Here is a 13,722-nt window from a genome sequence, read left to right on the forward strand (position 1 = left end):
TTTCTGAAAGACTCTGAAGCTTTGTAACACTCTGTTGGGAGCAATTTTTGCTTCATATTAGCACCTCAGGTGTTGTTCTACAGGTGACTTTCTTTTCGCTTCTTTTTCTCACCTCTGCTCTAATTCCACTCTCAGGTGTGACTTTGCAGAACATTTTAGCATCCTTAAATCCCAGGCCACAGCCAGAACAGGGAATCAGGGAGCGGTACTGCAAATGCAGCTGCTCTCATGGTCCTTTGCTCTTTAAGCCTGAAGGCCAAGACGACAGCATGGTTGTGCGGCCAAGGGAAAACAAGGAGCTATTAAGAAGAATTTCTAGGTTTCCAGCGTGTTGCTCCAGCTCCGGCTGGGGTTTGGTGAGGCAGATAATGAAGCCTGGGGTTTGTCATAAAATGACTCATTGTCAGAGCTGCATTGGGATTTAGGCAACCTCAGCCCATGAGCCAAAGTTGCAGAACAGAGTGGTGAGTTAGGAACCTGCCAATTTTATTTTATTTTTTTACCACCTGCTTTCAAACCCTTTCAAAAGCATCGTTTTCTGAGGGGCTGGTGTTTCTTCTTCTTCTGAAGCTCCAGTTCCTGGAGGTGCCCGCTCTGACGTGATAGCTGTTAAGAGGAAGGTCATGCAGTGTTTTTCCTGGAGAATGTTTTATCCTAAAGAGAATGAAATTTGCACTCAGGAAAGCAGCACAACCTTTCTTTTTCCCCTTACCTGCCCCAGCTAGGCAGGTGACTCACCTTGTTCTGGCTGTACAGCTGATATGTTAAGAGGTGCCTCAGTTAAAAAAGAACAGAATCCTCACTTTTGTTAATTATGTCATTTTTATTAAAGAGAGGGAATATTAAACAGAATTAAACAAAGAAACCATCAATATCTTACAGTGGTTTTCATTAGCCCATGGAGAGCTTTTAACGGAGATAACATGTTTGAGCTTGGACCTGGCTGCTGCGGGGGGTAAATTAAGAGCAAAAGGCATTTCTCCTCAGATCAGTAGCAAGTTCTACTTTGATGGGTCCCAGTTAATGGGTCTTCTGAGGACCTTGTCTGGGGAAGGGGTACATCCTTTTCGGTATTCTGTGGGTCACCTGAACAGCTTGCTGGTGGAAAACGGTGAGTGACCTTGGCATGGGCTGGGGAAGGCTCTAATTTGTGCTTAAAAGAGGAGGTTTGAGAGACAGCCACAAGATAAGCTAATGAACGAGTGGCATACGTCTGAGTGCAGATGACAGTCTCCCCATCTCTGCTTGTTTGCCAATGTGTTGTCTAAATCATTAATACTTAAAGAGCGGTACAGCAGCTGGCAGTTAAACAGAGCCACGTTAAACCGTGATGTTGCTGAGTCTGGGAGCTGAGGCAATGATGGCAGCGCCTGGTGGGGTAGAAGAAATGTTGTGGCTTGCAATCCCAGGGTGAGACCAGCTGGAAGGACCTCCAGAGGTCAGCAGGTCCAAGCTGAGCCCTTCTCCCAGGCTGCTGAAGCTGCAGCTTCTGGATACCTCCGGCTGGCTGCTTGCTTTGTAGCCATCTTGCTGGAGAGGCTGAGCAGAGCTGAGAAAAGGGCCTGGAGCTGAGAGAGATGGGCAGGAAATGCTGCTTCCAGCTCTCCTAATTTGGGCAGATTTATGCCCTGTCTTTCAGGAATTGACTGGATTTAGAAATGAGGTGGTGTCACTATCTCCGTGGCTCAGTGACTCCCTGGCTGGGGTAGGCACCAACTTTTACTCATAAATATGCAAGCCATTAATACATGAGACAGGCAGAGCCATTCTGCATTATTTTCATGGCAGGAAATTCTCAGGCCATCTTTGAAGTTAAAGCATTAATGTCTTATTTTTTTTTTTTTCTTTCCCTTTCCCTTCTGTTTCTCAGACGTCTGTTTTGCTCCCTCAGGGACGATGAGGAGGTAACATTTTGCTTCAGCGGGTCTAACTACTGCATTCCATGTAGGAAAAAAATTTGTCCTAATAGTAATTAGGCTCCGAATGGGATAGTAATTTCTTTAATGACTTTCTTCATGCCACTCTTTGGGGAGGTGACTTTTGTTTTCCCATGCTCGGTGAGAAAGCGGCTTAAATGTTTTCAGACTGCTTGTTCTCTCGTCTGTGCGAGCTAAAGCCAAACAGTGTAGTCTCCCAGGGCTGGTGTTGCAGCGGGGCAGAATAGGTGGACAACCACGTGAGGATGCTGTGCTCGCAACCCCTGCTCTTCCTCCCTCTGCCTTCAGCCTCTGCCTGCACTGAGGGCACAGGAGAGGAAGGAAGAGGGGGTCAGAAATGGAGGAGAGAACCTCACCCCCACCTCTCCCCTCCAAGCCTCTGCCTCCTGCACTGGCTCCCTCATCAATTTTTGGGCACCGCTGTTTGCCCCGCTTTGCTCAAAGCTTGCTGGCACTGCTGTGGGATTGAGTTTTCCTGCTGCCAAGGAGAATGAGTTGTCCCTCTTCCACAAAGTGAAAAAATTGAATTGTGCCTTCATGGCTGAGAAGCTTTGACCTGTCTCTGCCTCCTCGTATTGGTGCTGCAGAGCACCGAATGGTCCTGCTGTATTTATAAATAAAACATGTCTTTGGGTAGCGACAGCATTAGGAAATGATTTAAGGTTTGCATTCTAGATGCAATGCATTTGTAAATATGAACCCCAGAAGAAGCATATGTCCCCTTCCATGTTTTAAGGAATTAAAATATTTTCCTCCTCATGTGGTAGAACCAAAACATTTTCAGCTCTTTTGAGTCCGCCTTGAAGTTAAGTGAATAAAGGCTCGAGTACCTAAAAAATAAATTACTTTTACTATTTCTGTAATTCTTTATGGAGTTTTAAATTGAAGACTTTTTCCTTGAAAATAGAGGAATGACAAAAAATGATTCTCTTGCCTCTTTCACTCAATATATCTGGAAACAAGTCTGCTGCTGAAGCTGAAACTCCTATTTTTGTGCCTTCTTTCACATTGCAGAGGTCTGTGCTTTGGTCTTTGATCAAACAGCTTGTCTGGCCTCCTGCCCCCACGTCCTTAGACTTATTCTCTGCCCTTTGCAATACGTTTACTCCTCACGCTTCCAACTTTCTATTCAGCATTTAGCACAAAGCACTGAGGGCAATAATTGATGTAATCTTTCAAAACAAAGCATAAAGGAAAGAGCATGGGAGGTCAGTAATATAGACGTTAAAAGTCTGGATTTTGGAGTCCTTGTAAATGCATTGAGAGGTTTTATGGCTCAGGAGGCTAGCTTTCAACTGGGATGTCGGCCGGTAGCTGGTGAGAGGAATTTGCAGGATTCCCTGTGCCTTGAACGGCAGTGACTGGAAACATCCCTTGTCCTTTCTCCAGGAGTTAACGTCACTTGTGCCCCTTTCAGTTCAGAGAAGGGGGAAAGAAGTTGATGTTGACCCACCGCTGCCTTAGAGCTCTCTGCATTGCCGGCCCAGCGTTTCACCCCATGCGCTGGAACCAGCGTGTCCCGGCAGACCCTGAGTTTCGCCAGGGGCTGCTGCGGTGATTAGCTCAGATTCGTTTAGTCGACGTGAGCCCGAGTACCCTCTGCAGCAGAGCATCGTTGCCCTGCACCTTTCCCCGGGCAAGGGCCACGTTCTGCTGCGGCTCCTGCCCACAGCCCAGGCACGTGGAGGGCAGGAGGGTCACGTGGAGGACCTGCTCGGTGGCACGTGGATGCTGTCACCTGGTGGGGAAACCTCCAAGAACTGAGGCTTGGCTTTTTGTCTGACTTGGCCTTTTGAGGGAAGCAGGTACCAGAGGACCAGTTCTAGCAGTAAAACTCCTTTCTCCTTTTTTCCCCTGTCTTTTCTTTCTTTAATAAAGTTTAATGGGCCCTGACTGCTGACAGAGTGTGGAGTAATGATGCAGAGACATTCTCTTCATTATTATTTTTAGGAAGCTCTTAAAATGGCACTGAGCATGTAAAAGCAACATAAAATAACTTTGTCAAGTCTCTCCCCTTCACTTCTTTCCAAACAAAGCTTTTGTCTTTATATATTTTAAAGGCAAACGGCGCGTCCACACCAGAACGAGATGCTGATAAAGGTGAAGATGGAGCTGCTTTGCCTGGATCCAGCACTTGCCCTTTGCCCGCTCCTGTAGACTTCACTCCAGCCAACAACTGCTGCCGGTGGTGACTGTATGATGCCAGCTCTTGCACAGGCATTAGCAACAGTGGCACCTGGGAAAGCACCTGCCTGTCCTCCCTGCCTCACTGACCTGGTTTATGGTTTGGTCTGGTTTCCCCTTCTGCTGACTGACACGCACTTTGGGGTGCTGTGCTATGTGGTGCTGCCGTGGGGTCCAGACCCGTGTTTGTTGAAAGTGCTCACTGGAGCTGTAGAAATGTGTGCTGCCTCCGCTGTTCCTGGCTTGCCAAGCCCAGCCCTGGGTTCAGCTCCTGGCCTCGCAGTCCTGGCTTGGCAGTCTTCAGGAGAAAGGGAAGTTCACCCCTATGTCCCTGAAATCAGGTGTGAGGAGACCACGGCCCTTGTACTGCTTCTCAGCCCAGGGGTGAATTTCCCTCTGTGAACCCCAGGGGTGAGACTGGGGCTCTGATTTGCACTTGACTCCCATGGGCCCAGGGTGTCACCCCTGTATTTCTTGTCATCGTTGTTCTGGTTTGGGTTGGTATGAGTTCGGTGGAGGCGTCTTGAATCAGCTGGTGAAATTGTGCTCCCGTTCACTTCCGCTGAGGTCTCTCTCTTTGTTAGGGCTCAGGGAGACTCTTCAATTAGTGAAGAAACACTCAGAGAAGTTTGCTGTGAATTTTTCAGTCCTCCTGGCTGTTCACTGTCCTGTGGTGAGGGTGATGCTTTGGCATTGGGGTCACGGGCAGCGTGTGCATGCTGCGGCTCCTGGTGGGAGAATGCCCACCAACCCACGGCCCAGCTGGCTGCCTTTGCCTGCCCAAATTGGATAAAAGCTTTCAGATTACTTTATCTTGTTAGGCTCTGCAGATTCTCCTCCCACACGCACACCTTGTCAACTCTTGCATGAGCCAGGGGCCTTTGTTTTACTTTTTTCCTGCAACTCTTGAGCTTCTGGCTGACTGTGATGGTGTCATCGTGAGTCAGGCTGTAGAAAGCTGCATGCCCCGCTCCTGCTTATTCTCCAGGATGGACAATTTCCCTCCGAGGCCTGACAGATGAGAAAAATCAAATTACCTGCCATCTCTAGAGCAATTAGATCTTTGAAGGCCTGAACAAAACCCACACTAGGCAAGTAGGAGTCTGTGGATTTTTATTAAATGCTTTGGATCTGACCCATCTTTTGCTGAAGAAACAAAGTATTTAAAAAAATTCCCTCTGAAATCATGGATTTAAAGGCAATTTGTGCCTGTTAATGTCAGCCTTTTCCCTTGGTTATTACTCTTTTGTTCTGTTCTCCTTTGCTGCTGGGCGGTTTGTGCACATGCAGTATATGCTCTTACAAATGGCTGCAGTATGAAGATAAATGAGATTGGGTGCTGGAACACTCTAACAGGAGATCGGAAATCAATCCTTGACTTTCTTTCTAAATGAACATGGTCCAAGAGAGGACTGTTCCCTTACTGCTGTTCCAGCTGACGTGCTATGGCAGGTTGCTGGGAAAATCCTTCCAGCTCTTCCTCCGTGATCTGTTTCTGCCCTTTTAAAAATGAAAACAAAACCTTTGGATGACGTGGGCTTTGAGATGGCATAAAGAGAAACCACTGAACGTGGGCTTCACAACATCGGTGTTAAGGAGAGCAAGGGATGAGACTGTTCTCCACTGAGGGATGCTTTATGTCATGGTCTGTGTTGTTTAAACCTGGCCATTGAGACTCGACCAGCTGCATCTCTGAAAGGGGTAATGCCAAAATTATTAGCTGTTTCTGAAAAAGTAAATCCAAAAGTCAGCTTTTGCTGAAAGGTTGGTATGATTTCGGAGCTGAAGTCATGCTGTTTCTTGTGAGAGCTGTAGGGTTTTCAATTTCAGAAGTGTTTTGCCACCAAAAAAGTCATGTCTTGCCTTGGAGCTTTTGACAGTCCTACTGAGGCTGCCTTGCTCACGCTCTCGTTACCACAGTGCCTCAGACAGCCTGGCCTGCCAGCCTAAGTTAATTCTTTAGAAGAAGGAGAAGGAAAAAGACACGTAAAAATTGACTGCATTTTATTTAAACCTGTTACTTTCTCATCAAAAACTCTACACTGAGTTGGAAAGAGTTTTTAAAATTGAGCATGTCATTTCTAACTCTTCTTGTGTTTCTTGTGCTTCATTCCTGGGCAGTGCAGGCAGGTCAGTGGTGTTTTCACCCCCATCCTCGCTTCTTAGGGCCGTTTAGCACGCTGTGGTAAGTTTGATTTTTAACTGAGACTAGGTTTTATAAAACGCTCTGAGATACGTTTGGGACTGCTCTTGTACCAGTGAGACTGGAAACCTTTCTTTCTTACCTCTGTATTTTACCTCGATGGAGTAATTCCAGTTGAGTTCAAACCAGAAGTGTTTGGTTGTCTATGGAAAGACTCCTCGGGTTAAGGGAAGGATCTAGCCCAGGAGAATGTGATCTCCCACATATGAATGTGATAGAGGAACATCTACAGCTCTGCGCGCGTATTTTCTGTTAAAGACTGCTTTTCTCTTTGTTGCATCTCTCTCAGTTGTGTTTTGTAGTTTTGGTTGGAATGTTATTTGAAGCTTGTATCAGTTGACTGCCTTTTTTGTTGGCTTAAGGTGGGCAAGAAGGGCTCAGTGAATAGTGCTCGGTCTGCTCTAGTAGTTTCTGTTTATTTTATTATTTTGTTGCTCTCGTCTCCATTCCTTACAACTTTTATGTAGTGTTTTACTACTGGAAACAATAAAGCTTTGGCTCAGTAACAACTGCTTGCCACTCTTGAAACAGTAAAAAGTTTTTTTCTATTCCCAGGTTGCAGATACTCTCCAAATCCTTGGGCTGGCCCCAGCAACAAAAGAAAATAATCCAGCTGGTGGAATAGTGACTCACATGGCTGGAGCATAATTGAATTCTGCACTTGAAAATCATCTTTTGTCTTACCCCTCTTTGGTACCTCGTGCTGGTGCTGGCGGGGGGCACAGGTCTGCTCCTCAGCCCCTTGCGGAAGGTTTTCCATGTTGTAACCACTAAGCATAAAGCGGCACCGATTGTCATTCTGTCAGGTGCTGTCCCTGCAGCCTCCCAAGGTTTGTCACTGGCTCCGGTTTGACAATTGGAGTCCATTTAGCTTTGCCTGCAGAGAAGTGTCTCCGCATTGTTCTCCGAGCGCGTGCAGCCCTGGCTGCTCTGCGTTCCCTTCCACTCGGCATTCAGCTTCAAGGTTTCAAATGGCTTTTTAATCTGTTTTTGCTTTTCCCATTTTAAAAGCGCCTCGATAATTGCTGTTGGGATTGTTTTGCTGGGGAGCTGCCATTAGTCCAAGGATGGAGCATGTCAAGGACTAACCACCTCTTATGTTGTTCCTTCCCCGCTCTGCTTGCCATGACAACAACCAGTATATGGGAAAGTCGACTGCGGGATCTCTCTGAGTCAAAAACACTGGCCATGAATTGCCAGGTTTCCATGTTTGCTTTTTACAGCTATAGTTTGAGGGGAAAGGGGACGCTTTCTCTGTGGGAACCATGTGTAGTAGTTCAACGTAGCTGAAGGAAATGGGCTACTAGCTGGTGTTCAGACAATGTGTTTCTGGCCATTACTGAATTGGACAACAAAAGCCCTGGACTGTCGGCCAGAGTGCTTGAACAGTGACACAAAATGGCAGATAATCTCTGCAGATGGCTGAAGTTTATTTGTAAAATAAAACAGTAAAGCAGTTGCTCTTCTCTCCTCCTCCCCATCCCTCCCAGAAGATGTTTCCTTCCAGGGAAGAAGGCTGGTGGCTGCAATGTCTCACCAGCCCACCTCTCTCCTTTCTTCCTGCCACCACTCCCATCGCTTTGTTCCTCTCCGGGATGGAGACTGCTCTTCCCATCGTAATGCCTTATTTCCACAGGTGGGTGTGACTGACGGCTTGTTCAGGGAAGCTTTTTTGAAGAGCTGATGCTGCAATCAAATAAAGAGACTTTCAGCAGGCACAAGATGGCGGGTGACAGGTAAGCATCTTGTGGAAAGCTCTTATCTTGAGCCGCTCATTCAAATTCCTTCCTGACCGTCACCTCTTATTAGCAGTATATTCAGGTAGTGCTAGAAATGCCTGCGATGCTTGAGAGGCACAAGATGAGGATCTTGCAGTGCAGAGTGGGGAACACGACGCTTGCTGCCTGGCAGTGATGTGTGGCAGCGCACGCGGGCAGCTGCGCACATCCTCGTACAGCCCTGCCCTACGCCTTTCTCCCTGCAGAAATACTTCCTCTCGTTATCTTCATAGCAAAACGTGAATGGAGCCGACTCAGCCCCACGGCTGGTGTAGTGCGCTACTGCTGGTCTGTGCCCCGCTGCCGGGCAATCCCTGGAGATGCCTGCGCAGCACCCAAGGGTGCTGTGATCAGTGCCTGGGAGCTGCACCTCTGAGGGATGATTTCAAATCCCCTTGAGGCAGAGGACTGTATAAATTCACTTCCATGCTTTGCAGAGGTTCTGTGGGTTGGTTTGAAGGCATCCCTCGTGTTGCTTTTTCCTTCCACTGATTTCTGTCTGGCACTGGAAGCTGTTTGTAAAATCTTGGAGGGATTATTGCTCTTGTTTTCCCTCTCTGAAATGAGTGGCTCTACATAATGTATTCATATTTTGCCAAGAAGGATGGATTGTGGTTTTAAAGTATTTTTGTTGTGGACTGTATCAGTTTAACAGCAACTGTTATGCTCTGAGCCCCCTCTCAGCCCCCAGCTATATGCCATTTCCTCCCAGGTGCTTCCCTGTTTCCCTGTAGTTGACCAAATGCAGCAAACAGGCGTCACAGCCTCCCTTTCTCATCAGCTCTCCTACCAGCCTAATCAGTGTAAGCAGTTATTATCCGGGGCTGGAGCCTTGCTGCTAATCAGGGCCATCTGGACAAGGGGTGCTGGCAGAGACACCTTCCCCTCCTGAGCGTGACTGACTTCTGCTCTCAGAGGTAGTTCTGAGTAATTATCGCAGGCCTGCGGATGCTTTTAATTATTTGCAATTATATACCTCCCCTCCGGCTGTCCTGTGCCGTCCCATCCCATTGGAGCAACCCCTGCGTGTGGGACTTGCCTTCTGTGCTCAGTTTTTGGGGCTGGATTTGGGAGCTGGGTGGAGAGATCGCATCTCCGAGACCAGTCCTTGCTTTGCAAGTCTGCGCTGCTTTGTAGTGACAACCCCGCGCAGCATCCCCCAGCTCAGCTGCTGGCGCTGGCTCTGCGCTGGGTATTTCTGAGGCTCATTCACCCCCAAAAGAGTCCCCAGACTGCTAGGGCCCCTGGACGGGGACAGCAGCTGGATCACTGAGAGCGGCTGAGCCCAGTGTTAGTTATTTTTCTGCTGGTGAAGCCAAGCTCAAGAGACCAAGAAAATCTCGGTGAACAGCTGAGCCCCGCTGCGGGAAAGCAGGGGGCAGGATCTGGGCCCTGGGTGAGCAGTCATCAAGCCACTGACGGGACAGACCTTCATCTTCAAATGACACTCATGCAAAATTAAACTCCTCCAAGCAATCACGCCATGGCCATTAAAATGGTGCCTTGGAGGACAGAAAAATAAACTGAGAAACGCAAATTAGGGATATAAATCTTTCTGGCTATGTCTGGGAGGTACCTGTTTAATTAGCATCATTGAGCAGCCTTGATGTAGTAAGTGCTAAGCAGGAAATTTGCCAAGTTTTCCCTGTTTTGATAGCAGGTGACTTGTGTTCTGTTTGAATTTCCACCTTGTGATTGTTTTTTCTGTACTTGCCGGAGTCGCTGTGTTGTCAGTAGCATGAGGAATTAGCTGCTGTCACCTGGGCTAATCGGATGCCGCTGCACTGGGGAGGAGATGCCTGCACCGTCCTGCCTGAGCCCGCTGCGGTCATGGATGTGTCTGCATCTAAGACCTAAGGGATTGCAAAGCTATTTCAAGAAAGTATTGTGTGGTGGAGTTCATGTATTTAATCATGTGTTTTGGTTCCTGTCTTCCCAGAGCACAGAGGTCACTTGCTACATGGAAATTTTAAAAGAAGGGGTGTCCTCCCTGCTGTGTGGGAGGAAGGCTGGGGAGGGAGGACGAGCTCCGTTCCCGGCAGAGGACTCACCACGTGGCCGGGATACCAACCCAGCCCCTCTCCAAGGGGCTGAACGTGAGGGCTGCCCCATGTCAGATTGCAGTGAGCTGCTCACGCTTCTCTGCGCAGCTTCCAGTGCTCCTCGGTGAGCCAGGACCCCCGGTGCGAGGTGCAGAGCTTGCACAGAGCCACACGTGTCGGTCCTGTGTTAGGGGTGATCCTTGGGGCATGGAGGACCCTTCAGCCTCGTGTCCCCTCTTGCACAGCTCTGCTGTGGGCTTTGGGGACTTAGTTGTGTGATGAGTAAGGACATCTCTGAGAGGATTTGGGTTAGGGAGTTACTGAGGGGTTATATATCACCCTTGTGTATTCCAGCACTCTGACGCTAATTGGTACCACTGTAACATGAATCTTTTTAACGCTGATAATGTTTGTGAGTTATTAGATGCTTGGCCGGGACCTACCTGGGAATTACAGGGAAGATGTCTAGAGGTGCTGCCATCGCCCAGGTGTTGCTTCGCCGGGTTTGCATCCTGCCTGTATTCATTCTGGCAGCCCCTGTGTCATGCTATTTAGCAGATCATTGTTACTGACCTGTCACTGTGGGAGATGGTGGGATTAGGATGATGGAGTGGTTGGAGAGGATAAACAATAATGATGCTACATTGGCACAGCCCAAACAATGCCTTTCTCCTTTCATGTTTTCTTTTTCTGTCGGTTTGCTATTCAAGTGTAATAAGATCAGTGCAGATAATTTGTGTATTCATACAAAACATAATTTTCCCTCCTGCGCTTTACCAGCTGCACTGCAGTTGGAAAGGCAAATACGCACTTTCTTTTGCATGGTTATGAATGGGTGCATCTGTTCCTCGAAGATAGGGAAAGGAGGGTGAAAGGACTGGAAAGGGAGGGAAGAAATCAGATGCAGCCTGTTTCTGTACAGGAATCAGATTTTTGCAGCATGGACTCAGTCCCACACTGATGTATTTAGGAGGTGGGTGAGACACCAGCATGTGGGAAAGGCAGAGAAAGAGGTTTTGTTCAAGGGGGGGGAAGCTGCCTGTGGAAGCACAGCCACCCTGCAGTGGGGCAGGGGCACCCAAGGGAGCTCAGCCCCACCTTGGTCAGGGTTTGCAAACCACCCTGCAAGGACAGCAAGAGCTGTGCACGGGCTGGTCCTGCTCCTCCACCCGGGCTGCAGCCATGAGAGCACAGCTGCCTGCTCCTGGCACTGGCTCTGCTCTCACGGTGCTGCCTTTCTTTGGCTCTGCACAGGGCTTGTCTGGGAACATCAGGGCAAAGGCTGGAGCTGCGCTGGGCTGTGCTCGCTCCTCCCTAGCTGGAAATCACAGCCGCCTGGCTCCCTGGGCTCTTTCCCTTCCTGTGCCAGGGGCTGCATCCCTGAACCTTCCGACTCTGCATCCCTCGGGCTCTGCCCTTGCTGGAGGTCCCTAGCGAAGGCAGGAGGAGGCGCAAAGCTAGAGGTTGTACAGCAGTGGACCCAATTTACTGGGCTTTCTTTCCTCCCTCCTTTCTCTTTTCTGAGAGAGGCCCACTAGAGAAGTGAGGGGAGGGAGGAAAAGGGGTTTAATTTTCTCCTGTTATCTGGTGTCTCCAGCTGTGAGCCACGCTGACAGCCCTGGGCTGATCAAACACTCGAGCAGCCTTGATTCAGCGTCCCGTCTATGTGGTCATAAATAATGTAAGTGCCCTGCCCCTGCCTGAGCCCATCTCCTGGCAGCAATGCACCAGCACGTTCCCTCCTCCTGTTGCCATCATGTTGGGCTCCCGCCTTCATTGCTTGTGACACGGAGTCATTAGGCATTAGCAGTTGGCATCGGCACTTAATGACACAATCATGTGCAAACGTGTTCTTCCTCCAAGCAGGATTTTTTCAGCCAGAAATTCTGGTTCTCTCACTCCCGTTGAGATGAAGTCCCTCTGACCCCTCTGCCAGGTCTGTTTCTATTTCTCATGCACTTTGCGAGTGCAAAAGATTCAAGATACTGGAACTGAACACCACTTTGGAGTGAAATACAATGCACTCTACTTAAAATAAAGGATAAAAGTTTACCAAAGCCACTGGGAGCTTCTCAGCTGCCTTTCAGCCAAGGATCTTGACATGGTTTTTACAAGTTAAAGTGTCCCCATTTAATAACTTGAATGATTAAAGCAGAGATATGCTAAATGCCAGGCTTCGAAGCTGTATGAGGTGGGTGGCAGAGGTGGTGGGTGGGAGCCATGCAGGGCAGGGACAGGACACCTTCCTCGCCTTCCCCTGTGCCGCAGCACCGGGGCTGCTCTCTGCTTCTCTGGGGAGCTGCACATGGCCAGTTCGGCTGCGAGGTGGGACAAGGGTTTTTCTGGGCACAGCAAGGCTGAGAGCGGGGATCCCCTGGGGTCAGATTCCCTCAAGTTGAGTGATGGCTTAATGTTTCTTTTTTTCTCTTCTTTCCGGTTTCTTCAGCTGCAGGAAGTGGCAAGAAACCAAGTGGATGTGGGTTGGTTTGGGTGAACAGACCCCAAAAATACCAGATGATCTCATCTGAGCAGTGCTTTTTATTTACGTGGCAGCATTGTTACCTGCACCAGCTAAAGGGAGAGAGGGCTGCTCAAGCTCACCGCATCCCAGCAAACTTCCCACCGAGCTCCCCGCAGGATTTGCTGCCCTCGTTGCCATTGATTGGTTCAGGCATGTTTAATCCCAAGGGCTCTTTGGGGTTTAGCTCTTTGCATCTTGCAGGTCAGCGCTTGGAGATAAGTCACTGTAATTTGCAAAGCTTTCAGTGGTGGTGAGGCTTGTGGTTACTCCGAGTCTTGATGGAAACGGTTTGGACATTGGCATTTGGAAGGAGCACAGCAGCAATGTCTGGGGCTGGAGATGTCTGGGCAGTTAGTGTGCACCTCCTGGTCCCTCCCTACTCATAATTACCGGGTCTGTGAAGGGACTCAGTAACTCCCTGTGCAGCTCTACACTAGAAGAGCACTTAGGAGCATTTAGTCCAGCAGCTGCTCTGCTGCCTGCACAACACCTCTCGCCCTGTAATCTTGTGGGTGGGCTGCAGGACTCCGTGCTCAGATATTACTGCACTATTTTAATGCTGGAGCAGGTTCTGCTGAGGAGGCCAGGAGGGGAAGCTGCTTATTTCTTACAGCTGTATAAATCTGATGTTGCCACCAAATTGTTGCAGTGCGGCTTTGAAGGGTTTTTTGCCTTTCTGTGGTCCACGGTTTCAGAGTCCATATTTCTATGTTAAGAAGTCAGGAATCAAGTAATTGAATCTCTCTTCCCCTTCCTGTAAAATCAGGTAATTGAATCAAAGATCATGTGATTTTTTTAAAAAAAAAAAAGAGAAAAGAGTTCATTTTGAGTTCTCTTTATTGGCCTCTTAAATTCCGAGCTTTGTAGCCTGCTGGGAGTGTTTTATCGTGCTCTTTTCACAGCTGTGAGTGGGATGGATTTAACTGCCTGTTATCCTGGGACTGGGGCTCTCAGGAGGTGGCATGAGTCCGTGGGGACTGAGAGGGGGACAGTTTTAGCCTGGGTGACCCTGGTGCTGGGGTTTTTTTTCTTCCTGACCCCTGCAAGGGCCATGCCT

General features: G+C 48.7%; 1 protein-coding gene across 10 annotated transcripts in view; it reads left to right on the forward strand.

Moving 5' to 3' along the window:
* The window catches only part of RPH3AL (rabphilin 3A like (without C2 domains)), a 42,070-nt gene extending 35,209 nt beyond the window's left edge, over nucleotides 1-6,861 (forward strand). For all 10 annotated transcript variants that reach the window (XM_054847706.1, XM_054847708.1, XM_054847705.1 and 7 more), the window contains one exon: nucleotides 3,998-6,861. In XM_054847706.1, coding sequence (XP_054703681.1) covers nucleotides 3,998-4,032 — 35 coding nt within the window. In that variant the 3' untranslated portion in view covers nucleotides 4,033-6,861. The remainder of the gene's footprint in view (nucleotides 1-3,997) is intronic.
* Nucleotides 6,862-13,722: the final 6,861 nt, after the last annotated feature.

Source organism: Grus americana, chromosome 19 (assembly GCF_028858705.1).
Source record: "Grus americana isolate bGruAme1 chromosome 19, bGruAme1.mat, whole genome shotgun sequence".
In the NCBI taxonomy this organism is placed as follows: domain Eukaryota; kingdom Metazoa; phylum Chordata; class Aves; order Gruiformes; family Gruidae; genus Grus; species Grus americana.